Raw genomic sequence first — 26506 nt, forward strand, 5'->3', positions numbered from 1 at the left:
TTGTGCTCACATGTGACAGTTTTATTTATTTTGATTAAAAGGTTCTGTCCCGGTTCAGACCCAGTTCTTCTGAATCGGGAAGCGATCACTCAGGAGCCACGAAGGTCCAGATGGTTCTTCAACTCAGTCCGGGTTGAACCACAGAGACTCTTCCAGGTTGAAATCGGAACCAGAGCCGGTTCTGACCCGATCGGAGCCGGACTTCAGCAGCGCTACATGAGGCCGTGTTGGATCAGAACTTTGGTTCTTCACATTTTCAGATACAGACAGAACATAAAGAGTTTATTAAATGTTCAGGCAGCATTTCGACCAGAGGGAGGAAACAGCACCACCGTGTGGCTCAGAGCGTCACTGCACCTGTTCTCTACACAGCTGATCTCAGAGGAAGAAATCTTCACTGGTTTCTACATGATCTCAGGTTTCAACGGCTGGGATCAAACACCGATCCATCTTCCTCTTTTTTAGTGAACTGCATCATCATCATCATCACATGACACAAACACAACAGCATCCACATGTAAAAGCCCTAAAAGATTATAGCACCACCAGTAAAATAAATCTGTATCAAATGTTTGGTCAGAGATTTTAAAAAAGGCACAAACTGACACCAAAACACGTCACATGACAGCTACAGGTGGAGATCAGACGTTTCTCCACGGATCTACAGAGAACAATAAACCTGAAACACACACAGGGTCGTCCCTTTCAGCCAATCACAGGCCTGGAGGTCCGGGGGCCTTCATCAGAGGAAGAGGAGGACTCACTGGCATCGCCACACCAACAGGCTGCAGAGAAGAAGAAGAGAAGAGCTCCAGATGGTTCATCCTGCAGCAGCCACAGCAGTTGCCATGGTTACCAGCCTCAATATTCAGGTTTAGTTATAAACATTTCATTCCAGTTTTCTAAATTGTAACATTTAATCAAATTTTCTATCTTTACAACAAAATAAGTTAAAATTACAATAAAAAATAATTTTCTATTAAACAAAAAACGATCCTATTCAGTGACACTCAGATCACAGCGTGTTTCTGAAAGCTGCTCGGTGTTTACAGGTTATAATCAATTATTATTATTAATCTATCATTATTAACCCGCATGACGTTTCTCCACCGTATTTTCCAGGGTGAGATTTAAGGGTTTAAACTCTCCACGTGTCCATTATGACGCTTTTATATGGCAGCTTAGAGCCCCTTTGATTGACACCTCATTTTACCATTAATGTTATGAAATGGTTCTGACTGAATATAAACCTGAAGCAGCTGCAGAAACACTAAACCCAAAACCTCCTGAGAAAGTAAAAGGCAGAAACAAAAAACCTGCTGATCAATTTCTGCTTCTATTGTCAGGTACTGGGGTTCTGTTTCTGTGGGTTGGGTTCCAGGCTGCACAGTGGTGCAGTTGGTAGAGCTGTTGCCTTGCAGCAAGAAGGAGCTGACCGCCACTCATTCAACGCCTGAGTGTTAACCTGCAATGGTGCAGCCCTTGAGATGTGGAGTTTCCTTCTGAAACATATTCTGCTCCATCTTACCTGTCCGCCCTCCGCCGCAGCCCTTTCCCTCTGGACCCCTGGAATTGTCAAGAGACCCACTAGGAGATCCTACAGCCCGAAACCCCCCCCCAGCTCGTAATCTTCTTCAGCACAAGTAAAACCACTCCTTTTCTCCGAAGCTCCCAATTCCCATTACCCGAAACTCATCATCTGTCTGTCGCCTTCTTAGTGCGTCATCAGACTGCGAGCCGTTCCCTGGGAGACGCTTCCGCCTCCTGCAAATGTATTTCTCTGTTTTCCTTTTTTAAAAATAAAAAACATTGATTCTCCTGTCGTGTTTTGTATGTGGGCTAGGAAATAGAGCCGAACGTCACATCTATAGACAGTGGAGCTGCATAAAACAGAGCTGGTTCTGGTTCTGGTTCTGGCCTTTTTTTTCTTTTTGTTTACAATAATATGTACAACAAGTTACATAAACAGTAACTAAAAGAACGACGAGACTTAAGGAAGGAAAAGAGCAAAAAGTACAACAGAAAAGGTTAAATACAGCATCAGGGCAGATGGTCTCTACAGCTTTAGTATTGGTACAATATTTCAGAAAATACAAATATGAAGAAACAAGGGCATAAAAAGCAATCAATTTGGGTTTCAACTTAAGAAATTTGCAGCTGTGGATATTAAAATTAATAAACTTTATAGCAAAGACTTTATATTTTGGAGTGTTTAAACAAAAAAAGCCACATAATATAATTTTAAAGTTAAGCAGAACGTATATTTCCAAATTTCTTTTTAGGAGTAAAAAGTTATCTTTCCTAAATATTCGAATATAAAAGCAGTCCCAGAAAAGACGAGTGATTTAATGGACATAGAAGGTCTATTATTAAATATTGTGCTGTTAACAGCATAACATCTATGGAGACTTTTTGACCCTTACTAGTTATGACCCGGTTCTGACCCGGTTCTGACCCGGTTCTGACCTGCAGTCGCTGCCTCCGGCGCTGATGACGTATTTGTCGTCGCAGGAGAAGCGGACGTTGGTGACGTGAGCCGAGTGGCCGAAGTAGCGCTTGTGCTTCGCCTGGAGGGACAGCCAGAGAGGACAGGGGTGACGGGTTGACCCGGTTCAGCCGGGTCCGGAACACGTTCCGTTCAGACTCCGTCTCTTACAAATTTTTCCGGGCAGGGGAAATCGAAGAGCTTGACGAGGCCGAAGTCGTCTCCGGTCACCAGGTTGAGGCCGGCGTGGGAAACGCAGGCGCAGGTGACGTCGGCCTTGTCGGCGTTCCGCGGCCAAACGCCCAGAACTTCATCGCCAAAGATGCTGGAGAAACAAGAGAAACCCAGAACCAGTCAGAACCCAGAACCCAGTCACGCCTTAGACTTCTCCAGCAGCCATGTTGGTCCAGAATTACAGGAAATCAGCACCTGTTGTCATGGAAACAACAACCTAGGCTAACAAGTAACCTCACGGTTTGGCTTTCAGACGTACGGAGCCCCCTAGGGGACATGGAGATTATTTTTTCTTTTGCGTTCCCTCACAAAACTGTACTGATCATTTGTGCGGCATAATTGAAAACTGTAAGACTTTGTTACGGTGGCCGCCGTACTTTCTGATTTAATATAAGGTTATGTAAGGTTTTTCCATGAATGTTAATATCTCGTTGTGAAATATCTGAAGTTTTATATCTTTCTTTAGGATACAAAGGCACCAAAACCTATGATATAAACAGAAACCTTCCGTAAAGAAATATAAATACTGTACATCTAAACTATATTTCTGAGTTATTATCGCGGCGTAATAAGTCATCTGACAGTTTTGATTGTGTCGCTGTTGTGTTGGTTAGCTAAATGGTTTAAAGAGCTGCTTTTATGTTCAGTTCCATCTCAACCCTAACAGACATAAACATGCAGTAAATAAATCGATTTTCAATCAGTTTTTTGCACCAAAGACTTAATAATAATAAACAAGTTTTCACTGAGGCTCTGTAAGAGCCATATGAATGAAATAAGTAATTATTGATATGATAGGAGCACATGACTTTGACACTTAGGTGGTGGGTGTGTCGATGTGGGAGTGACGTCATCAAGTATGAATGGGAAGGTTACTGGCCTGCTGGTTTGTGTGTATGAGGAAACGGTGAGCGGGTTGGTCAGTCCTTGCAAAGTTTGGAGCATAATAATCAAAATGGAATAAATCGATAAATGTGACAGAACAAAGAAGTGGTTTGGAGCTAATTGATACGGACAGATGAGATTCCCCGAGTTAACCCAACACGGCCCTTTACCATAATTAGTTTGTCGTGTTTTTAATAATAAAACGTGTTTATTATTATTAAGTCTTTGGTGCAAAAAACTGAATCGATTTATTTACTGCATATTTATGTCTGTTAAGGTTGAGATGGAACTGAACATAAAAGCAGCTCTTTAAACATTCAGGCAACCAACACAACAGAGACACAATCAAAACTGTCAGATGACTTATTACGCCGCGATAATAACTCAGAAATATAGTTTGGATGTACAGTATTTATATTTCTTTCCTACTTACGGAAGGTTTCTGTTTATATCACAGGTTTGTGGTGCCTTTGTATCCTAAACAAAGATATAAAACTTCAGATATTTCACAACGAGATATTAACATTCATGGAAAAAACTTACATAACCTTATATTAAATCAGAAAGTACGGCGGCCACCGTAAGAAAGACTTACAGTTTTCAATTATGCCGCACAACTGATCAGTACAGTTTTGCGAGGGAACGCAAAAGAAAAAATAATCTCCATGTCCCCTAGGGGGCTCCGTACAGACGAATAAATAATTCACCTCAGAATTTTCCCAGAATTCCTTTTGTGATTTTTAAACACGACCAGAACTGGATCCTGGTTCTGTAATGGAAGACGTTTGGACTGAGTGAGGATTTCAGTGAGGCCTGTACTGTTCACCAGGCCTGTCAGGTTCTACTGATCCAGTTTCAATCTTATCTTTGATTTGTCATAAAGATGTCCAAAATAATTACCGGAGGAGTCTTAAAGGTCCGGTCCAGTTCTACAGAACCAGAAACGGAAGAAGCTCTGCAGCCAACTTAAAGCTACAGGCTGCTGCCCTCTGCTGGTAGATATATGGTACTGCAGTGCAACAGGAAAAGGTTCGTTTGTCCCCGTTCTGTCCCAATTTGACCTGATATGTCTAATAGGGAAGCCAAAGAGGACTGGGGTTTGTCGATTTTGTTTCTGGTGTTGGTGGAATCTCAGGGCGCTATCTTCGTCAGGGGGAGGAGCTGATCTTGTTTCATAGGCTGATAAATGTTGTTATTTTTCTTTTGAGAACTTTGTTTTTCTGCTGCCTTCAAAGCAACATGAAGCCTGGCTTCTCATTGGCTCCTCAGCAAGCCTATCAGAGTTATCCAACCAAAGTCTGTCATTACCTAAAGGAAAAGTCACGGAGAACCATCAGGTTTGGACCAGGACCAAATCAGACATCAAACTTTCTAACTACAGGATAGAATTGTTACTAACCCACAAACGTTTCCCAACCTCGACATCAGTCTTACCTGGTCCAGGTCGCCCAGGTGATACGTTCAATGATGTGCAGCTCTGTGACAATCTTCCCTAAGGGGACTTCATGGACCTGACGAGTGTAGGTGCTGGTGGACACCTGACAACAAGGTGAACATGTGAACTGTTAGAGGCTGCAGAGATCAGTTAAAGACTCAAACCTTGAACCCAGATCACCTGGATGTGTTTGCTGTCAGCAGAGAAGTCGATGTGGATAACGAAGCCGGGGATGTCCTTACAGTAACCGATTCGGTTGAGTGACGGGCCAAGAGTCAGATCATAGAAATCTACAGCACTTTCTACTGAACCCACTGCCAGAAACCGATTATCTGGACTGAACCTGGACCACAACAACCCTCAGATTTTCACAGACACCACACAGAGGAGTTCAGCTCTAATGCACTGCCTTACTTACCGGATGTCCTGGATGGAGACACTGCGGTCTCTCTTTTTGCCCCAGACAGTGAGGGAGTTGACCAGCAGCACGATAAACTCCCCATTCTCCATGCCGATGGAAACCATTTCTCCATTGGGGCTGTAGCATGTGCACTTGGCAGGGTGACCCAAACTCACCTTGTTCAGGAGTTTCTAAGGCAGAAAAACAAATGAAAGTTTGGACTACAGGAAATCTGAAGGTTAGACTGGACCCTGGAGGTAGGTACCTTGTCAGCCAGGTCCCAGATGCGTATGGTCCCATCATCACTAGCAGAGATGAAGACGTCTTTGAAAGGATGCGATGCTAAACCCCATATTCCTCCCTTAGTGTGACCATTGATCATGGTGTTGGAAGCAGCATTCTTCTCTCCAACCTCTATGATCTCCCCGTCTTTGGTTCCCACCAGAATCTTACCCTGCAGCAAACAGAGGCAGAAAGGATTAGATTTTAAAGAAGATTAGGACCTTGGATTGAGCATGACAAGGTAAGGTAATTTTATCTATATTGCAGATTTTCAGCAACAAGGCAGTTCAAAGGGCTTTACGTGAATTAGAAGGAAAAACAAACAAAATAACAAACCAAAAGGCAAAAACTACATATTGGTTCCACATGTTTAATAAGAATAAGTAGTCCGTAATTTATAAACTAATAGGAATTTTCTTGGATCTTAGTAGAATGAAATGACAACATTGGGAAGGATATGGCACATAACAAGATAAGGCTCAGACTTGAGGCCAGCAAAAGGCAGTGACACCACAGAGTGTATCTGTTTGCTGTTTTTGCGTGTTGCATGTGTACAAACATGAAACCATGCAGCTCGGTCTCCCAGGCAACAGTCTGATATGATGGTGTTATCTAGGAGCAAGTCCTTGGGAGCGCTCTGCTCCACAGTCACATGGATGATTTTAGAAAGCAGTGAGGAGAGCAGGGGGCTCATGTTCACATATCTTCCAGGAGATTTGAGATATCAAGCCAGTCAAGGCTAACAGGGGAGCCAGTTCAGATACAGAGAGCTTTAGGTCGGGTAGATTGAAATTTTTTATTTGTCCTAAAGTCTCACCGATACATCTCTGTTAATTCCAATCATCCAAATTAGTGTGGTCGTTCCACTGAACCGAAACGAGCAACTTCTCCAGGATCGATTTGTTCCTGCTAGAGAGTTTTAGTCTGCAGCTGGACTACCATTCTCAGCAAGAATCACATCCAATTTGCATCTCTGTCCCACAGCATGTCAGTCTGAGTGTTCGCTAGTCGGCACAAATTTGTTGACATGCCAGGTACCCGCCAACTCCAAACAGAAATCCTGTTGTCATGAATAAATCCAAGATGAATCTCTCTGGGTGTGTCCACGTAGGACAGGAGGGCTCTCCTGTGCCCAGTCTTCTCCTCAAGAAAATTTGATCAATTACATTGAGACAGCAGCTGACCAGATCCATAGTTTGTAGATTCGGAGGATGTGCAAAGAAAGGCTCCAAAAAGCAACACAAAAACAGAGCAAGCAGGGAGACGATGAGTAGGGAGGGAGCAAAAGGAAAAAGTGTCCACCTTCACTGAGAGCAAGAGAGAAAGGCCTCTCTAGCTTTTGTCTAAAAGCATGGACACTTAGACGCTGAAGAAACTATCCTTACATTCTTAACATTGCCTGCAGGTCAGAAGCAGACTGTGGGCCTTACCTTCCCTCTGCAGACGGATCGAACGTTCTCGACTGGCTGACCGGTCTCCAGCTGAAAGGCTCTGCAGCGCTTCATCTCTTGGTCCCAAAGCTTCACAGCTCCCCCCTCCTTGGTCCTGTGAAACAAACAACCTAATGGAGTACACAACCTACTCCTCTGGAGACAGAGTTAGTCTTTCTGAATAAAGGATCTGGTCTTCATATCCTACACTGATAAATACAGAGCCTATGGGACTAACAGCTGGATCCCAGAACAATGAGGATGCAGAGAAACTGGACCAGTTTTAGGTTCTTAGAGGTGTTTCTTTCTTCTAAAGTATCTGCAGAACATCAATGATAGTCAGGGGTCTTGTTAAAGCACCAGATTTAATGAAACAAGACCATCTCCGCAACTGATAGAGACATGTGTACAACAACATTATGATCAGTGTTGTGAAGTAACGAAGTACATGTACTTCGTTACTGTACTTAAGTACAATCTTCGTGTATCTGTACTTTACTTAAGTATATTTAATAATGGATACTTTCGACGTTTACTCCACTACATTTTACAGTAAGTATCTGTACTTTCTACTTACTACATTTCTACAAAACCGTCCCGTTACTCGTTACATCCAAGTCGCATTGCGCTTTTTTTCCCCCGTTAAAATATGAAGTTCAGGGACTTAACAAGGCGCTGTAAATCCAAGCAATAACTTGACCTACTAATTACTGTCGTCACCCATCGCCTCCTCCTTTCAGTCGCACGCGGAGCTCCCAGACATGCGCAGTGGTTTCCACTAAGCGGGAGATGATTGTGTCTAATCGTCAGTAATAGAATTTCGCTACATAAATCATAAGATTTGGCGACATGTAAAATCAGCAGCGCTTCACTTTCACAGACGGTGGAAACTTCGTCCAACTTTTAGCGTCACTTGGAAAGGAAGCTTAAAGGAAGGTAAGCTAAGTGGACCGGATGTTAGCAAAGCTAGCTGTACAGAGACACATATGGTGCATCTGCGATGACAAAACGTTGTCAGTCATGCGTTTAATTATTGTGTGGAAGTGTTGTTTTAGGTGTCGCATATATGGGACAACGCTGTGACCAAAATCTGCTATATAGTGATAGTGATGAACGATCCGATTCTTCTGGACGGATTTTTACTAAGTCCTATAGAACTGAAGCCTCACTGAGAACCGTTCTTTGTTCTTGTGATGCTCTGCACACACTGCAGTAGCTATTATTATTTTATTTTATTAAAAAATAGATAGATTTATTTAATTGGCCAATAAACAAAACAAGAACGTGTAGCAGAGCTGCTCATTGCTCTTTGATTGTGTTGGTAACCTGTCATGGTGGCAGACAGGGTCAGAACCGTCACTGTCCTTCTGCCTGGTTACTTCTTGCTTCTTGCACCTTGGACAGTATTCATAGTCAGTGACGTGCGGTGAGGTTCATAGCTGGTGAGGCACTGACGTCATCAGAATCAGATTTGCAAATAGATGCATAGATTGACAGCAGTTTACAGGTTATGTAGTCTGAAACAAACCTTTCAGCTCCGGCGTTGGTCTTCCTTTGGTTATTATCTCCTGCTTCGATTGAAAGTCCACTTGAGAAAACATTTTTAGTGTTGTAATGTAGTCATCCATGTCGAAAGTCGGGATAAGCGAGAGGAAAAAAAATCTCTATCTCTATTATAATCTATCGCTGCACTTGACTTGCTTCCCGAATCGTTTAGCCTAGCTCGCTGTCACTTACTCGGCAGTTGAGGAGTGAACAAGACGAACGTCTGGGATCTTGAGCGCCCCCTGCCATGAGGCAAGAGAACTGCCTGCCTCACCTCGAACCTGTTCTCTGCCGTTTATAATCGCTCATTACATAACGTTACACAAACACAGTTGGTGACAAAAAGCACTGTACATTATATACATAAGCTAAATTATTGGAAATAAGTTCACATATTAAATTTGTTTAAACCATTTTATTGACGCCGTACAGCAACATGCTCTCTCCGCTTAGCAGCCAGCGCAGAGCCAGGGGTTGCGCAATCCAAGGTGAGGCAGAGCTCGCTGCTGCCTCACCGCATCGCAGCATTTGAATGGGAAAATAAGAAAATTCAGCGATTTTGAACAAATAAAAATCGAAATTGGTGAAGCTACATGAAAAATAAATATTTTTTAGTACAAACCACCGGATGAATATAACAATTTAAATTACTTTATGATTATATATTTTCTTTCTTTCCATGATGGCTGGTGAGGCACTGCCTCACCTGCCTCCCCTGACCGCACGTCACTGTTCATAGTTGAGTGTTGTTTACCATTGGGGCATTGCCTTAATTTCTATGTTTAATGGAGCAGACAGTTGTGGTTTCTGACTTGGGTGATATGGGCAAACGCCCAGGGTGTTATCTTTTAGGGATGGTAGGAAACCACTGTGGATTGTGCCACAGAGATGGAAGCAAAGCAGAATGAAGAGTTTGAATTGATAATGATACTGGTTAAATTTATTTCAGCTCTCAGTATTTAATATCTAGGTGTTTTTATGGGAATGTGGATTTAAGATGTTTCCATCCCTGAAATTATGATGCATAGAATCACAAATCTAAATCTAAACTGTCACAGAGATTAAACACACTAAAAACATGCTCTATCTGTGGCATTGTTCATTAAAATGACCCATATTTCATGTATTAAAATTAAATATGATAGGTACACTTAATGATATTGTATTAGAGATCAAGTAATGCATTCAGGAAGTACTTTTACTTTTAATACTTAAGTATTTTTAAAAGCCAGTACTTTTTTACTTTTACTCAAGTAAAAGTGTTAATGTGGTACTTTTACTTTTACTAGAGTACATTTTTGTCCATGTATTTGTACTTTTACTTAAGTAAATTTTTTTAGTACTTTATACAACACTGATTATGATAACCTTCTGACTGGGAAAGTCTTAGTACCCCGACTAACCCCTGACTACAGCTCTTGATGGTGAGTTGAATTCCTTACGGCCTTTCCTTCCCTCCAGTGACGATGAGTCCATCCCTCAGCGTGGTGTACATGGTGAAGATGGGACCGCTGTGCGCCTTCGCCACTACTCGGACCAGGAAGTGGTCCCTCCAGACATACACGTCTCCGTTTATTGCACCAGTGAACGTCAAATTATTCTAGGAGGGAAACATAGATTTACAATAAAACTAAAACTTGGTAGACATAAAAGGACTACATATAACTAGGACTTACAGCACCAAAGGCGACAGACAGCATGGTCTGCATGCGGCCATCCTCCACCGAGCCAATCACACCTTTCTTATACATGAGGGAACCACCAACCAGCGTCCAGAACTTGATGTGTTTGATTCCCACCGACACAAACTGAGTGTCTGAGTCGGGTCTAAACTCGACCACAAAGATCCGCTCAGCGTGACCGCCTTTACTGGTCACCTTGGTGCCTGTCATAAAGGTAAAGGGTCAGGTTGTCCGCACTTCAGATGCAGCAAAAGCAGAACAGGTAACGTTTCTTCTCTACTTCAGCAGATGCTTTGGCAGGATTCTCACTGCAGTTCTGAGTTTTCAGATGTTTAAATGTCAAATAAGAGTGAGACTGCTGGTCCTTGACAGCAGAGAGATGTTTCCATGTTTCTACCTTCATAACTTACCTTCTTGCCATCTCCACACTGTGATGGTATGTTCAGGTTCCACCCCCACTGACAGCAGTAACTTCCCTGTTGCACTAAAGTTGACATAACCTACGCCTTTAGCATGGGAACACCGCAGGATGGAAAGAGTCTGCTTGGTCATTGCATCCCACACATGGATGGATGGAGCAAGACCTGTGAGAAGACACCAGAAACAGAGAACCAAAGACAGAGCCTGTAAAACAGTGGATCTAGAATCACAGAAATTGTGCTGGAATCAAGGAACCACACAAACTAGGAGTCCCAGCAACACATTAACTCCCTTGTAGCTCTAAAATATGATCTGTTAGTTAAAGAACAGATCATTTTGTACTGGACCTTCTGATTATCTTCTAATTGTGGAACATTAACAATCAAAAGTTTTCAGATCACAGGATATTGATACCAATTAATGACTCAACCACCAGGAGGTTGAGGTGATCCAGGTTTGTTAGGGTCATGTCACTTCCTGCTAGCTCGTGGTACGTAGCAGAATACTTTCGATCTTGATTCTTGCAACCTGATCTTATTTCTCAACACTGTGCCACTTGTTTATTTTGAATCACTTTTTTAGTCTCTAGTGGCTTTATTAAACAGTAAATGGACATAGGGAGGAGAGAAAGGGGAAGACATGCAGCAACTGGCCTGAGACCAGGAATCTAACTCAGGGCAACCGAGTCGAGGGATATAGCCTCTGCACCTGGTGCACTTGCTCTGTGACACGAGCCACCTAGCGCTACTGAGACGCTTCACAGTTACTACAGTAACATCTGACGGTGGCTCAGGAGGCAGGAGTTTGTCCTGTAACTTGTAGGTTCAAACCCCGCCCCACCAGCAGGTGGCGTCAATGCCTTGCCTCTGTCAGACTGCCCCAAGGCAGCAGTAGCCAACCACCATTAGCCAACCACCATTAGCGTGTGAATGTCCGAATGTAGAAGCTGGTTCTGCCCGGGAAGAGAACAGGAGTGTTGACTCAGCACCGTAGCCAGAATGCAAGGCAGGATCCAGATCTAACCAGCAGAGTGGGGGCAGTGGGAGGGACAGTGGGAGGGACAGTGGGAGGGACAGTGGGAGGGACAGTGGGAAGGACGCAGCAGTTCAGGTGGAGAGAACACCAGAGGCAAAGCAAGGGTTAACAGGAAGGCCGGGTGCAATAAAATCATCACTAACAGTAAAACTGCAAACAGGAAGAGATGTTCATTCAGATCAGAACCATCAACAGATAAATCATTCAGTTCATCTGACAAAACCAGGTCCAAACAGGGCAGAAACAGAACCAATCCATCCGTTGGTCAGTTCTACATGGGGAACAATCCGGCCAGGTGTGCTACTGGCACAAGTTGGCAGGGGGCGCTACGCAGGAATGCTGCTACTTCCTGTCTTCATCATTCTGATGAAAACACTCATTACAGAACCTGGTTCTGGTCTGGTTCTGTCACCTGTCGGGTCAGAACAGGAAACTACAGGCTCAAACCAATGGTGAAACCAGAACCCTTTGGAAAAATCTTAATCTTTACCAGAATCAGGATCAGAACCAGGAGAACTCGGTTCTGATCCTGGAGCTGAGAGTCCGGAAAAAACCGGGATCCCGGTAAACCTCTCCTGCTACTGAAACTTTAACATTCGGAACCGTGACCCATCTAAAGCAGAATCTAATCTGATCAGAATATCAGAATAATTAATTCCTTTGGAATAAGTGATTTGATTACTGTCAGAATAAAAACTGGGAACCATTTTTCTTTCAGTCTGGAATCAAAAAGAAAAAAACTTGATGTGTCACTTTTCTGCCTGATGACATCGGAAACAACAAGCGTCCAGTTTCAGATCAGAGCTTCCTTCACCTGCAGGTTCTGCAGCGAGTGTTTTCTGAGCCCACATGAGAGCAGATCTAGTCTAGGACAGAACAAACATGAGTCGGACTCGACCCGGATCCTGACCACTGGTACTCACCGGACACCTCGGTCTCTACGCACCGACAGCAGACGACACAGCAGAGCAAACAGAATCATGTGTGTGAATGATGATGAGCACAGTGAGAAAGGTAGAGGCAGCCTTACCTGGCAGGTCAGAGATGTCACCTGGCCGTGAGGAGAGGCGGTGACAATGAGGAAGCAGTGGAAAAGAAAGAAAGGTGTGATGGACCAAAAGCAGCCAGTCATGCATGAAAGCAATGTGCAGAGGAGCTAACGACCTGCAGTCTGACTACAACATGGAGCAGCTACCACACACCTGGCTCCCTCTGGTGCCCTTACACTGCTCTGCAGTCTCACCGGACCTGCAGGAAAGCCAGGTTGTAGCAGAAACTGGGAGCTTGTCTAAGACAGAATCCCGGACAAGCCCCCAGTTTATGTTCAGTCGGTTCTCCATTCCTGCAGCTTCAAATGAAGACTGAACTCTTTGATAGATTGCAGATTATTCTTCTGAGAGCCAGCAGGTCCTACACTTTTACTGAGCTTGGTTCACCTGGGCACCTTCACTCCATGGAGGATCCCGTGGGACCTACCAATGAGCTTTCCACCATAACGGACCCGACCTGAAAGATCTTGACCTCAAAGTACTCAACCAATAAGAACCTGTCCTCAGGAATCCTGACCTGTAAGAATCTGAGCTGAAATGATCTGACCTAAATGAACTGGATCTTAGAGAACCCAGCCTGATGGGACATGATCTGAAACAACTTTCTTAATGACACTTGAGCTGCTTCAGAACTAAATGAAATTAGCTGAGATATTTTAGCAGACTGTGACATAAAACCAGAAAACATCACTGCTCCAAACAAGTTCATTCATACTTTTATTCAGGTGGTTGTGGGGTTTACTGAAAAGATTCTTTTAGACGTTCTACTTAGCATTCCTACTTTCTGATGTAGGAGTGATAGTCAGTGATCTTATCATGATCATGAACCAGAACCTTCTCTGCTACGCTACCAGAGAGGCAGGTAAGATCACCTGAAGGTGATGTGAAGGTTTGCGGTCTCACACTTACCGATCTGTCCAGTGGCGATGATGTTCTGGTACTTTGGGTGCTGGTTGACTGTCAGGCAGAGAATGTCATCTGTGTGTTCCAGGTAGAAACTCTGAGTTCCTGTCAGGACAGGAAGCAGGAATAGTGACCTCATGAGCGACATTGGCAATGACCGACGATGACCGACGGTTCTACGCACCGGCAGACAGATTCTGGATGACAACAGCAGCGGCGGTGTGGAAGACGATGTCGGCGCCGTCATTGAGGTAGTGCAGGTTGTTGCGGCAGTCGAAGCCTCGGTAGCCGAAGACGTGTTCCAGCAGCAGCTCCTAACAGACGCAGACGGCAGTTAGAGCCGAGGTCAGGACGTGTTGGACGTTATCAAGCAGATGCCATGTGCCGACCTCAACCGCTTTCCTCTTCTTAGTCACGTTGTCCTTCAGCAGTTTGTCGGGCAGCGGCACGGCCCGGCTCACAGGAGGCCTGAACAGGAAGAGCAGCGTTAACAACAAACTGCACCTGAACTCATCAGGAGGCCTAATGAGGCCTTCAGGTTACCTGTCCTCCAGAGGAAGCTCTCTGTGCTGCAGATGAGGCTTGGTTCCTGTCATGTTCCTGATGCTTGCCGAGTAGATCTTAGTGACATAATCCACCACCTTCTCCCGAGCCACATCGCTGTCGTACCCTAAAAATACAGAATTTCACCAATTACTGTCTCAGACAATTCTACTCCCTCTGGATGGCGGCGCCTTGGTCCTGGGTGCTGAAGGTTGGGGTTGTCCTTGACCAGAACTTTACCATTCTCAGAAAACATCTTTGCAGTGGTGGACACACATCCACAGATTGGCTAATGTGCTAATAGACGAGCTGGTTTTTCATTTGCTTTAGCACTTGGGCTAATTTTGGAAGGGTTACTGGGTTACAACCCTCTTACTGGTCAGGATAGCAACACTCAACTATAAAACTGAAATCACTTTCTGAAGCACAAATTGTACAGGTTGGTGTGTAATGACAGATACGACCCTACTGAGGGCGCTATGCTATGATGCAGCACATGTGTCATTGATACATGGTGGGTAAAACATGCTGGAAGTTGGATTCACCTAAATACCATGTTGCTGTAGCACTTAGCAATAGCGCAACTAATGTTTGTGATTAGGTCTTTAGGGTTAGCACATCTAGCTTTTTAGCTAATGGCGGCTACAACTGCATCTCTAAAACTCAAATCAATCTGAGAGCCCCCCAACCAACCAGCCAGACGTTCACTATGACCTCCTTCCTGCTGTGATGTTACCTCCGTCCTCCTCTGGGTCATCGTCAGACTCTTCGCTGTCCACGGCTTTGCTCTCCTTGTGGCCCGGCGGCTCTCTGGTCCAGATCATCAGCGCCGTGTCAGCTCCGCCCACAGACAGAAGCACTGCATCATCATTGGACCAGCGCACGTTCGTCACATTGGTGCTGTGACCCACGTACTTCTTAAACTTAGCAAACTGACCCTGGGAGAAGAGACTGAGGAGATGAACAGAGATCCTCCAGGAAAACCAGCTTCGGACTCTGTCTCTGGACTCACCCGGGACGGGAAGCTGAACAGTTTGACAAAGCCAAAGTCATCTCCTGTGGCGAGAAGTTTTTGGTCTCTGGTGAGTGAAGCAGCATTCACAAAGCTGAATGACGGCCATATTCCTTCACAGGTGGGACCCAGAACGGACGTCCACGTGGCCCAGTCCATCTTCTCAAACTGGACACAGAAACAGCACAATGACCTCAGGGAACAAACGCCTCTGAGAAAACAGAGAGACGTGCTTTCTGACCTCTGAGACGCTGATGTTCTGTCTTCGTCCTCGTGGAGCCTCAAAGAAGAGCTGATCTTTAGCTCCGGTATTCACCTGGAGGAGTTTACCTGTAGGGAAAAGATTCAAATGAGATGTTAGGTTGGGGCCTTGAACAGCAGGTAAAGGTGAGGACCAGGGAAATGTCAACATCTGAGGTTAATTAAAACAGGTGACTCCACCTCTGGAGTCCCAGTCGATGTGGGTGATGAAGCTTCCAGCTCCTTTACAGATTCCAACCCTCTTACTGGTCAAGATGTTGTAGATGTCCACAAAGGAATCATGGGATGCCACAGCCAAATACTTTCCTGCATCTGTGAAACACTCCTGACACATTAGTGACTCAGCTTCAACACTTGTCACACCTGTGCAGTGAGTTCAGGTACCTAAGGAGAAGCGGATATCTGAGATGAGCTCCCTGCGGTGGTGGAAGGTCACCATGTCCTCCAGGGTGTCAGCGTTCACCACCATGAAGCTGCCATCGTTCAGACCGACTGCCAGAGCTTTACCGTCTGGAGAGAAGGTGCAGCATCGCCCACCTGGAAGGTGACACAGAACACAGGTTAGCCAAATGAAACGAGCATAAAACCTACGCTTACCTGAACAGGCGTCACCTTTCTTCAGCTTACGAACAGCAACCATCCTGTGATTGGTCGACAGCTCCCAGATCCTGAGAGTTTTGTCGTCACTGACGGTGGCGCAGACAGGAAGTAGAGGATGGGCCGCCAACCCCCACACGTCCCCCTCCATGTGACCCTGAACATAGAAGTACCACAGGTGAGACACACAGGTGAACCCGGTGGCTGCTACAGGTCAAACAACTCTCCTTCCAACAGTCTGCTGGACAGACCAGAGTCTTTTTGTCTCACCTGAACCAGCAGCGTCATCGGCCCGCTCTTGTCTATCTCCAGGATTTCCCCGTTCTTGGTCCCGAGCAGGATGTGACCGTGACCCAGAGTGATGGCTCTGATGGACGGGTTGTCCTCCAGAAGCAGACCTGCTCAGAAGGATGACATCGTCAGTCCAACAGCAGAATCCTCAGGAGGGGAAGCTGTGGACACCAGAGGACACCTTTGGAGGACGGGGACAGAGCTGCCCTTTTGATGGCGTAGGTTTTCAAACATCTCTCAAACATGTCGTCCCACAGCTCCACAATGCCGTCCTTTCCTCCGGTCACAAAACCCTGACAGTGAACGCAACACAAGACGACTATATTTATTAGGTCCTTTCAAACAGTAAGACAATCCAAGGGGCTCTATGGGACATCAGACACATTTTTGAACAAAAACCGTCATCTATGAAGAGCTTTGCATCAAACAAGAAGATGGTAACATACAGATATAAAAACCATGAACAAAACAAATGGTAGTAGCCAGTAGGTTCTGATCATCTCAGGTTTTCAGGCAGTTTGTTCCAGATCTGAGGAACAGAGAAGCTCAACACCTCTAACCAGGTTCTGATAACACTGAGGAAACGGGTCACTGAAGACCTGAGATGGATGGATAGATGGATGGATGTTGGATGGATGGATGGATGGATGTTGGATGGATGATGGATGGATGTTGGATGGATGGATGGATGTTGGATGGATGGATGGATGGATGTTGGATGGATGGATGGATGGATTGATGGATGGATGGATGGATGGATGGATGGATAGATGTTGAATGGATGATGATGTTGGATGAATGGATGGATGGATGTTGGATGGATGGATGGATGTTGGATGGATGATGGATGTATGGATAGCTGGATGTTGGATGGATGGATGGATGGATGGATGGATGGATGTTGGATGGATGATGGATGGATGTTGGATGGATGATGGATGTATGGATAGCTGGATGTTGGATGGATGGATGTTGGATGGATGGATGATGGATGGATGGATGATGGATGTTGGATGGATGGATGTTGGATGGATGGATGATGGATGTTGGATGGATGATGGATGATGGATGGATCACCTTGTCCAGGGAGCACATGGCGAACACCGGCCCGTCGTGAGCCTTGACGGTCTTCATCAGGGTCGTTTCCTTCCAGATGTAGACGTCTCCATTGGTGGCTCCAGAGAAGACCATGTCCTCAGACCGGCCGTAACAAGCTGACATCATGGTTTCCTGCTTCCCAAGGTTCCCAAAAATTCCCCGTTTAAACGTCAGACCGCCTCCTAGTTGGAGAGAACAGACGGTGGATCCTGACTCCTTGTGTCAGGTTCTCAGGTCTTTGTCTCCTGCAGACAGAACCTTTTCTAAAGTGAAGACAGGAAGCATACCTGAGTGCTGCCAGAACTTGATGTGTTTTATTCCCACAGTGACCACCTTGTCCACCCTAAAAGGGTTGCTCTTCACCACAAAGATTTTATCTTTGTGGCCCCTGCAGGACACAGGAGGACTTCAGTCAGTCAGAGACATGTCCATCTGCAGTCTGTCTGACTGGGAGAACTCGGCCTGATGCTGGAGCAGATTAGACTATAACCTGAAGCCACCTCTGCTCTACTTCTCACTGCTGTAGCCAACAGGTGAAGGTCAGTTAGGGTTTATGTAGTACCCTGGTTTTAGGCCCAGTCTGCATCGGACCTGGATCCAGGTGTGCTTACCTGGCCTTAGCCAGCCTCTCTCCTTTCTTCCAATCCCAGATGACAATGGAGTGGAACTCATCGATTCCCACCGAGACTAAACTCTTTCCATCCGCTGGGACAGACAGAGACAAAAGGACACATTAGGGTTGGAGATGGACCAGCAGGTTTCAGATGTCCCAGCCAGGGTCTCCATGGTAACTCCGAGGAACTGGAGTTACCACCAGGTGGCTTCAGGAGCTGGAGGTGAAGTTGCTGAAGCCACCTGTTGGTTTCATGGACAAGGACTGCCACCTGGTGGCGCTGGGCTACAGACCACCCAGGGCCTGGATGATCTGAACACTGGGAGTTCTAGGGCCGGCTGGTTGGTTCTGTTCATCACCTTCATGGACTGCATGTGATGGTGCCACCAGGAACCTGACGGTCCCCAGGTCATATGGTTTGGTTTTATTCTTGGCTATTCACTGAGTAATAAGATCCAACTAAAGATGTCATTCAAACACTGAATGTCCATGGAGATCTTTTCAGTAAATTCTGGATGAAAATGATTCAGCCTTAATATCCAAATTCAGTCCAAACAAAGTCTGAATTGGTTGTTCTGTTTCATCACATTTCAACACCAGAAGTTTTCATTTACCTTTTCACTTGTTGAGATGATCAGGACCTGTCCCATTGAATTAAAATGTTCGGTTTACTGGACATTTTATGATCTCTACGTTTGATTGGACGAACTCCAGCTGAGGTGGAAGAGTTTGTGGGGAGATTTGACTGACCTGTGAAGTCCAGAGCACAGATTCCTTTGCTGTGGTGACCTTTGACCAGAGACAGGCACTTCAAGGTTTGGATGTCCCAAATGTGGATGGCTGGGTCTCTGCCCACCTAATGACAGAGACGGCCAATTAGAAACCCTAAAAATGTGTCCCAAACCGAGCTGCTCTATGATTGGTTGGGCGTACCTGGGCAGATGCCACGTAGTCTTTGAGAGGGTGAACGGTGAGGCTGAGGATGTCGTCGTCGTGTCCGAGGTAAAAGCGCTGACTGTGCTGCACCCGGTGGTAAACGACAGCGACTGCGGCCACATGGAACACCACCTCCCCCGTCTGGGTGTAGAACAGGTTGTTGCGACAGTCAAAGCCACGGTACCTGCAGCGAACAGGAAGTAGGAAATCACAGGGGGGGTGATGAGCAGCTCATTAAAGCTGCTGGCTTTCTAAAAACTGCTCTTAACATGGGTCTAAATGTGAGCTAATGAAGAAAACTGTGGATTATCAGCTCCAGTCAACCTTTTTCTTTCTCTAAGGTGTTCAGGTGAGTCTGGTTTACCTATAGTTCCTTCATCATAGAATTTAAATCAGCAAAATAACACAAAGGCAAAGAGATTACCTGTTGTATCTGATTTAAACCTCAGGAAGATGAGCGGACATGAACAAACTGTTACTTCAGAGAGAAAGTCTCTATATTTTACTCGAAAGGTCTAAATCTGGTTCCAGCTCCAGTCCTTCAGAGCTACCATCCAACACCTGCAGGGTTGCAGGTCTGGTTGTGCCAATGAGAGAACTCAGGTTTGCATCAGAAACCTGTAGGATCTTAGCTCTCCTTACTGGAGTTGAAGACCTCTAATCTAGGTAGAGATTGTTGACTAACACTGACCCATGTAGACCCTTTGCAGCTACGTCACCTAATCATGTTGCGCCCTTCACTGCCATGTCATTGGAAGTGAGGAACAGGAGTACTGATTGTTTTCCCAAATTGTTTTTGCCAGATTAGCCATGGCTTCTACTGGTTCAAGTTAAGTTAACTAACTTTAGTTACTTATGAATGTTAATCTTCTTACCTTGTAAAAAGTGTTTACAAACAAGGCCAACCTGGTGTATTCACTCATGGCTGCTATCCATCGCCACCTTCTTTCCTTGCCAAAAGGCTTACGGTGAAATGACAGGTTTGGTTTGCGTCCTTATCGGTTTGTGCAGCCAACTGCTCAGCACCTGATTTCATCAGTGAATCAGGAAAATAAAAGTGACCAACTGTATGGTTTGGACGAGCTTTAAAGGAGTTAAAGCGCGCCTAGATTGTTTTGCTGTCCGTCATGGTGCAGTGGACAGCTTTCTGAAGAACATTATGTCAGGTGCAAAGCGTCAATAAACCTTGCTTGCATAGAACTGACATGTTTGACTGCTTAAACTTTTTTACCCGTGAACAAACTGTAGACGAAGCCCCTCCTCTGGTGCTTTCTGTCTCTTCAAGGAACCAATCAGCTTCTTCTTGAGCTGTGGCAGATCCTCCTTGTACACCTGGAGACAGAAACTGGTGGGTCTGACACACAGACAAGTCGTAGAAAGGTAAATGCTGTTTGTTCCCTCCTCACCTGGCGATCATAGTTGGTCTGAGCTTCCTGCTCGATGTCCGAGTCGAGCTCTGGAACGTCTGACACATCTGAATCTGACTCACCACTGTTGGAGTCGGCGTAGCCCTCTGACAAACCAAGACCAGAAAATAACAACATTCTGAGATCCTACAGATGGTTCTGTCTGTGGTTCTGACGGGTCCTTTTGGTCTCAATGTACTCAACTTTCATGGAGCTTCTGACCAATAGATGAGATAAAGGTTTAATCTACCTTGAAGAAGCGGCTCCAGAACACCGCTCATTACACCTTCAGGAAGGAACCGCCATTGGAAGACTGCGTGGTCGGCGCCACCGGTACTGATGACCCACTGGAGGTCATTAGACCAGCGTACATTGGTCACGTGGGCAGAGTGACCGATGTACTTCTTAAACTTGGCCCCTGTGTCAGAAAGCAGTTGTCAGAAACTCACGTGTTCGTTCAGGAAATAGCCCAGAAAATTCAGAACCAGATCTAAAAACTCTGTAAAACCTTGAGTTGCCAAATGTTCCTGTTTGAAGGAAGATACCAACCTTTCTTCAGGCAGGGGAATCTAAAGAGCTTGATGAGACCCAGATCATCCCCTGTCACCAGCACAGCACTGCTGTAGTTGGCATGCACTGAGTTCATATTGGTTACATTGGAGTACTTGGGCCAGATTCCATTCACCTCTGGCCCGATGGTACCGGTCCAGGTCATCCAGTGGATACCCTTTGCTTCTTCTTTAGGAACAAGTTTTCCTGCTGCAAGACCAGAACACACACCCAAAACCAACCCTCGGCTCAAACAACTGGGATGCAATTAGGGTTTTAGAACATATTGATACCAGTTGAGACGACCTGCTGGGTTCAAGGTTTGTCAGGTTTCTTCAAACTATACCTGACCAGTTAGGATCCATACCTGGCATCCTGTAGAAGAGCCGCTCGCCAGCGCCGTCGTTGGTCTGCAAGAAGCGGCTGTCGACAGACCAATCCAGATGGGTGATGAAGGAGGTGGAGCGGCTACACTCTCCCACCTTCTTGAAGCGCTGAGCAACGGCATAGATGTCCACCAAGCCATCGTTGGAGCCTACCGCCAAAAAGGCGCTATCTGGAGAGAACTTCAGCTCATGGATGACCTCCTTCCTGTCCTTAATATGCACAACCTCGGTCATGTCCCTGCAGAGGAAGAGGTTTTGCCGACCATTAAACCCACCTTGCCTTTGCAGCTAATGAAGCTGGTGAGGCAGCAGTAACTCTAGAGACAAATGAGTGAGAGCACCTGACTCGCAACACGGTGAACGAACCGTCCCTCATACCAAGAGCGAGCTGGGAGCCGTCGTTATTGAAGGACACACTCCTAACCGACTCCTCCATGTTGCAGCGTGCCAGCAGAGTGTGGTCTGGTAGGCTCCACAGCCTACACAGATAGGACGAACAGGTGAGACCCAGATGGGGTTAAATCAGACAAGGGAAGACAATGGTGGAGAGTTTCAGTTCAAACCAACCTGACTGAGCGGTCATCACTCCCAGTGACAGCCACTGGCTGTTTGGGGTGCACGTCCAGCGCCCAGAGCTCACCCTCACTATGACCCTGCATCAGCAGAACTGGCTTGTCCCGGTCACGAACCATCACCTCAAAAATCTCACTGTCCTGAGTCCCAGCCAGAATCCGGTCTGCTTTCCAGCAAACGCTGCGAACTGACAGTCCTGAAAAAGAAAACACACATTATTGAAACCAATCTAATGCTGGGTTATACCCGGAAACAGACCAGTCCCTGGGTACACTGGGTACCGTGGGACTGACCTGAGGCTAGGACGGGGGCTGACCTTGGATATACGTGGAACCAGTGTACTCAAAGTACACATAGGTTCCTGGGTACACCTGGGGCCAGACTAACCTAGGTACACCTGTGTTCTGTTGGTGACTGAAATTTCAGCAGGTGAGCCCTACCAACCACAGGATAAAGTGACAACATCTCCAGACCTTTGTAGCCCTGCTCGGCCTCCCTCAAGTCAATCTTGGTGATTGGTTTGAAGTCCACATCCCACAGTCTGATGCAGCCGTCGCGTCCTCCAGTGGCGAACCCTTCCTCACAGGCGTGCATGCTGAAGATTCCTGCCTGCACAGTGAAGCACAAAACAATTCAACATTTAGAAACTAGCTGGCACTGCTCTAAAGATGTTGGAGTGTTAGCTGGTACCCCATGTGCAGCCTGGACGGTCCGGATCAGAGTGATTCCTTTCCACACGTAGATGTCTCCGTTCAGAGCTCCAGAGTACGTCAGCTCATCTTTGGCTGCAGAGACGCACAGGATGGTCTGCAGGTCGCCCGTCTTCCCAAAGATGCCTCGCTTCGGAGTCAGAGCGTTTCCACACAGAGTCCAGAACTGCAGTCAGGAGAGAGAACACCTTCAGAACCGGAAACCTGCCTTAGATATTCACCCTCACAAACACAGTGGGACCCAGTGACCTCCCTGCTGCACTGACTCGCATCTGGTTATCACCTGGATTTTACCACAAACATCAGGACTCAATTGGACTCCAGTGACTGGGTTGAATTAGAATGAACTGGTTTGGTTCTAGTCGAACTCGGACCATTCTAAACTCCACAACTGGTTTTGAATTAGCCAAAACTTTTTTATTCTGTCTGTCTGACATTAAATCAGGCTAAATGGTTCCTGGTTCAGGTCAGTGGGAATTACAAGAATGAGTTATCTCTGCTAAAGAGAGATGATGATGTCATGGGTTTTTTAAAGCTTCTGACTGGCTGACTTATAACTTCTGAACAAAGTGGAGAAACAGCTGTGGATGTATTTTCAGGTAACGCCTGAAAGTTTCTGCCTCCTTGTGTGACATCATCACTGCCCAGATATCAGGAACAGAACCAGAACCTTCTCCAGTCTGGTTTTTCCTTGGGTCCAGAGAGTTGAAGGTTCAAAGTGTATCTGTTCAAAAAGTTACATCCAAGTATGAACATCATGGAGATGGCCAGCCATGAAGGAGACCGGTTCTGTACCAGTTGGATCTTGTGAAGATGCTGCTGAAGGTAGCAGACAGGTCTTCCAGATCCACAATGTCCCTCAACAGAGCAGCAGATTAGATACAAAATGACTGAAGGACAACAAAGTGTTGTGGAAGGATAGTCATGGAATTAAAGGCAATTTAACCAAATACAGAGGAAACAGCGGGAAGATCTGAAACTATTGTGTCTTTCAGCAGACAGAACTCTAACCTCTAACTCAGTCCAATTCATGTCAGAGCCAATAAAATGGTTTAACAGTTTAGTCTCTTCTGGAAGTTGAAAGATGTTATGATTCATGATGTGTGAGCTGCAGATCCACTGCGACCCTGTGGGGGCGCTGTCTCACCTTGATGTGTTTGACTCCGCAGCTGACCAGGCGGCTGGTCTGGAACGGATCCCAGCACACGTCAAAGATCTGTGGGAGGAGCAGAGCGTTACGCACCCAACGGTTTCCAGAACCTTTAACCTTCTACAGTCCTACTCTGTCCGAGTGTCCAGTTGCCATGGCGACGACCCGCCCTCTTCTCCAGTCCCAGATGCACACCGTGTTCTTGGCGTCCAGTCCAACTGAGGCCAGTCGCTATGACAACAGACATGAACCACACAGGTGAGGCGACCTGAGGGCAGCTTCGGTCATAATTAGTATTCATTCTCTGGACTCCGCCCATCATGGAGAGGGGGCGTGGCTTTACCTGTCCATCTGAGTCAAAGGCAAGGCAGGCGACTCCGTGGGTGTGGACGTCCCTCAGGATAGAGACGGTCTGCATGGCGTAGGTGTCCCAGATGCAGATGTACGGGTCTTTCCCCACCTGACCCGTCGCCACCTGGATCTTATCCGGGTGGATGGCCAGGCTGCGGACAGAACGAGTCACTAAACCCAGTTTATCTGAACAGCACCACGTCCTGACAAGTAATTCATCTTCTCTCCACTAGAGGCAGCATGGAGGTGTTTCAGTGACCCGATTGGTCCGCCGATTCCATCAGAGACAGAGAGTGCGTGTTCACTGGCATGACCCCCCCCACACACACACACACACCTATCCTAATGGGGACATTTCTTTACACTTTTAACCTAACCCTCCCTGCAGTGACCTCAGCAGTGACCTTCTGACCCGTTGACCATGTGTTCTGGTTCCATCAGAGGCTGATGTTCTGCTGCACCGCTCACATGGAAAACGCAGCAGCCAGTCACAGCCCAGCACAGGTCTGCATCAGCCGCTGTCTGAGTGATGACGTCAGACCCAGAGCAGGCTGCGTTCTGATAGGCTGGTTTACATGGATGGATGATTGGATGAACAGATGGATGCAGTTGGATGATGAACTCGTCAGAGTTCATCATCCAACCGCCTGTCCTGCACTAATCTAGGCGTGGTTGCGTTGGGCCCCGCCCCTCACCTGATGATGTCATCGTTGTGACCCAGGTAAAACTTCTGGGTGTGCTCGCGGGTGTTGTAGACCACGCCCACCCCGGCCACAAAGTAGACCAGCTCCTTCCCCGCCGTGTAGAACAAGTTGTTCCGGCACTGGTGGCCCCGGTACCCATGGACCCACTCCAGCCGCAGCTGGCAGCGCGGCGCCGTTTTATCCGACATCCCGCTCTGCTGCTAAGGATGCTGGGAGCAGAAGTCCCTTTCTGCAGTGCTTCTAACTGAGCAGCCTCCAACTACACTTCCCATAATGCCATTCTGCAGCCTCCTGATTGGAGCAAGAGCAGCAAGCAGATTGTTCCTTCAGGCTGCCTCCATCATGGCCGCCAACATGGCCGCCAACATGGTTTCTATGGTTTCGTGTCTAGAAGATCAAACCTCAGCTGGTCCTGCTGTGAACTGATTCCTTGTTTCTGATTGGATGGAAAGTTTCTTCATATTTTTTTAAAACAACAACAACAACTACAAAACGATCCGATTCTGTAGATGTTCGTGAATCGAGAAAGAAATCAGAGTATTTCTGTGTATTTATTGATGATGAAAACAGATGGAATCATATTTTATTCCTGATGTTCGGCGCTGCAGCTGTTTCAATATCTGCTATTATTCTGATCTGAATCCAGTTCGGATCAAAATCAGTTCAAACCCGCAGAACCGGGTCCTTTAAAGATCCGGTTGGACCTGGCAGAGTCCAGCGGCTCTCTGAACTGTTCCTGGGTCAATGATGCGGATCGGTTCAGCCCACCGGGTCTCGATCAGCTGCAGATCCGAACCCGACCAGAACACAGGATTAATTCCGTTGATGAGTCCGCGAAGGCTGAAATCAGAGAAAATCCCTCCGCCGTCTGCTCAGCATCAAATCCGTAGATTACAGAACCAATCTGAACCAGAACCGGCACCGCGGCCCGCAGCGAAACGTCCCGCTGGAGCAGGCCGCCCGACAGGCACCGGCGGCGGGTCCGAAGGCCACGGAGAGCCGCTGGACCCCAAAACTAGCAGAGTGGGAATACTAACGGGAATCTCAGGAACCGCTGAGCGAGTCGGGGTGGAACACTGGGACAGGGATTTCCTGTGGGAACTTCAAAGTAAAAGCAGCTGAAACTCTCCAGGTCTCGCCACCATCTGGACCTCCAGCCAGTCCACAGAACCTAGCAGGACTTTGACTAGGTAAAAGGTCATTAGAACCCAGAATCGGATCAGGTCTGACTACATCTGTTACCTGGGAAACAGCTGCCGCAGTGCCTTCCCGCATTGTGGGAAGAGTCGGTGGTTCGGAAGAAGTCCAGGCTTCTGAATCAGAACCAAAGTCTGGATCGAACCGAGTGTTCCAGAACCCTGTGAGCCTGAATAGTACCGCTGCTTGGCACTACCTCACAGCAAAGACTTTTATTCCGAAGGTGAAGCTCCAACTTCCGGTCTGTCTGACTCTACCTGCGCGCGCTGACAGCGCAGGTGCGGGTTTAGCGCATCGGGGGATCAGACTCAGCTCTGCGCGGTGAATTCTGGGAGCTGCAGTGT

The 26506-nt window shown here is 46.6% G+C and overlaps 1 protein-coding gene across 8 annotated transcripts; it reads right to left on the reverse strand.

Moving 5' to 3' along the window:
* Nucleotides 1-26506, reverse strand: LOC122828917 (echinoderm microtubule-associated protein-like 6). Of its 8 annotated transcripts, none has more exons than XR_006370286.1 (42): nucleotides 24957-26161; nucleotides 24254-24413; nucleotides 24043-24141; nucleotides 23908-23976; nucleotides 22741-22926; nucleotides 22524-22659; nucleotides 22045-22246; nucleotides 21819-21956; nucleotides 21459-21715; nucleotides 21092-21301; nucleotides 20793-20960; nucleotides 20543-20649; nucleotides 20368-20468; nucleotides 19134-19320; nucleotides 18951-19056; nucleotides 18199-18292; nucleotides 17875-17975; nucleotides 17567-17769; nucleotides 16671-16782; nucleotides 16469-16596; nucleotides 15986-16355; nucleotides 15782-15913; nucleotides 15582-15670; nucleotides 15341-15508; nucleotides 15065-15266; nucleotides 14329-14455; nucleotides 14175-14253; nucleotides 13970-14099; nucleotides 13792-13890; nucleotides 12864-12884; nucleotides 10789-10962; nucleotides 10373-10581; nucleotides 10139-10296; nucleotides 7152-7266; nucleotides 5705-5893; nucleotides 5458-5630; nucleotides 5220-5382; nucleotides 5039-5142; nucleotides 2657-2810; nucleotides 2467-2567; nucleotides 693-785; nucleotides 1-469 (listed from the first exon to the last, which is right to left on the reverse strand). XR_006370286.1 is itself a non-coding variant. In XM_044112962.1 (42 exons), exons 2-42 carry the CDS (start codon nucleotides 24326-24328, stop codon nucleotides 761-763), a joined length of 5586 nt encoding a protein of 1861 aa, XP_043968897.1. In that variant the 5' UTR covers nucleotides 24329-24413; nucleotides 26208-26506; the 3' UTR covers nucleotides 1-760. The 8 variants fall into 8 exon arrangements, 4 of the variants coding, with proteins under 4 accessions (XP_043968897.1, XP_043968895.1, XP_043968894.1 ...); XR_006370285.1 differs by having other exon boundaries at nucleotides 1-526; XR_006370284.1 differs by having other exon boundaries at nucleotides 1-246; nucleotides 358-785.

The sequence above is a fragment of the Gambusia affinis genome, linkage group LG04 (genome assembly GCF_019740435.1).
Source record: "Gambusia affinis linkage group LG04, SWU_Gaff_1.0, whole genome shotgun sequence".
Classification (NCBI taxonomy): Eukaryota; Metazoa; Chordata; class Actinopteri; order Cyprinodontiformes; family Poeciliidae; genus Gambusia; species Gambusia affinis.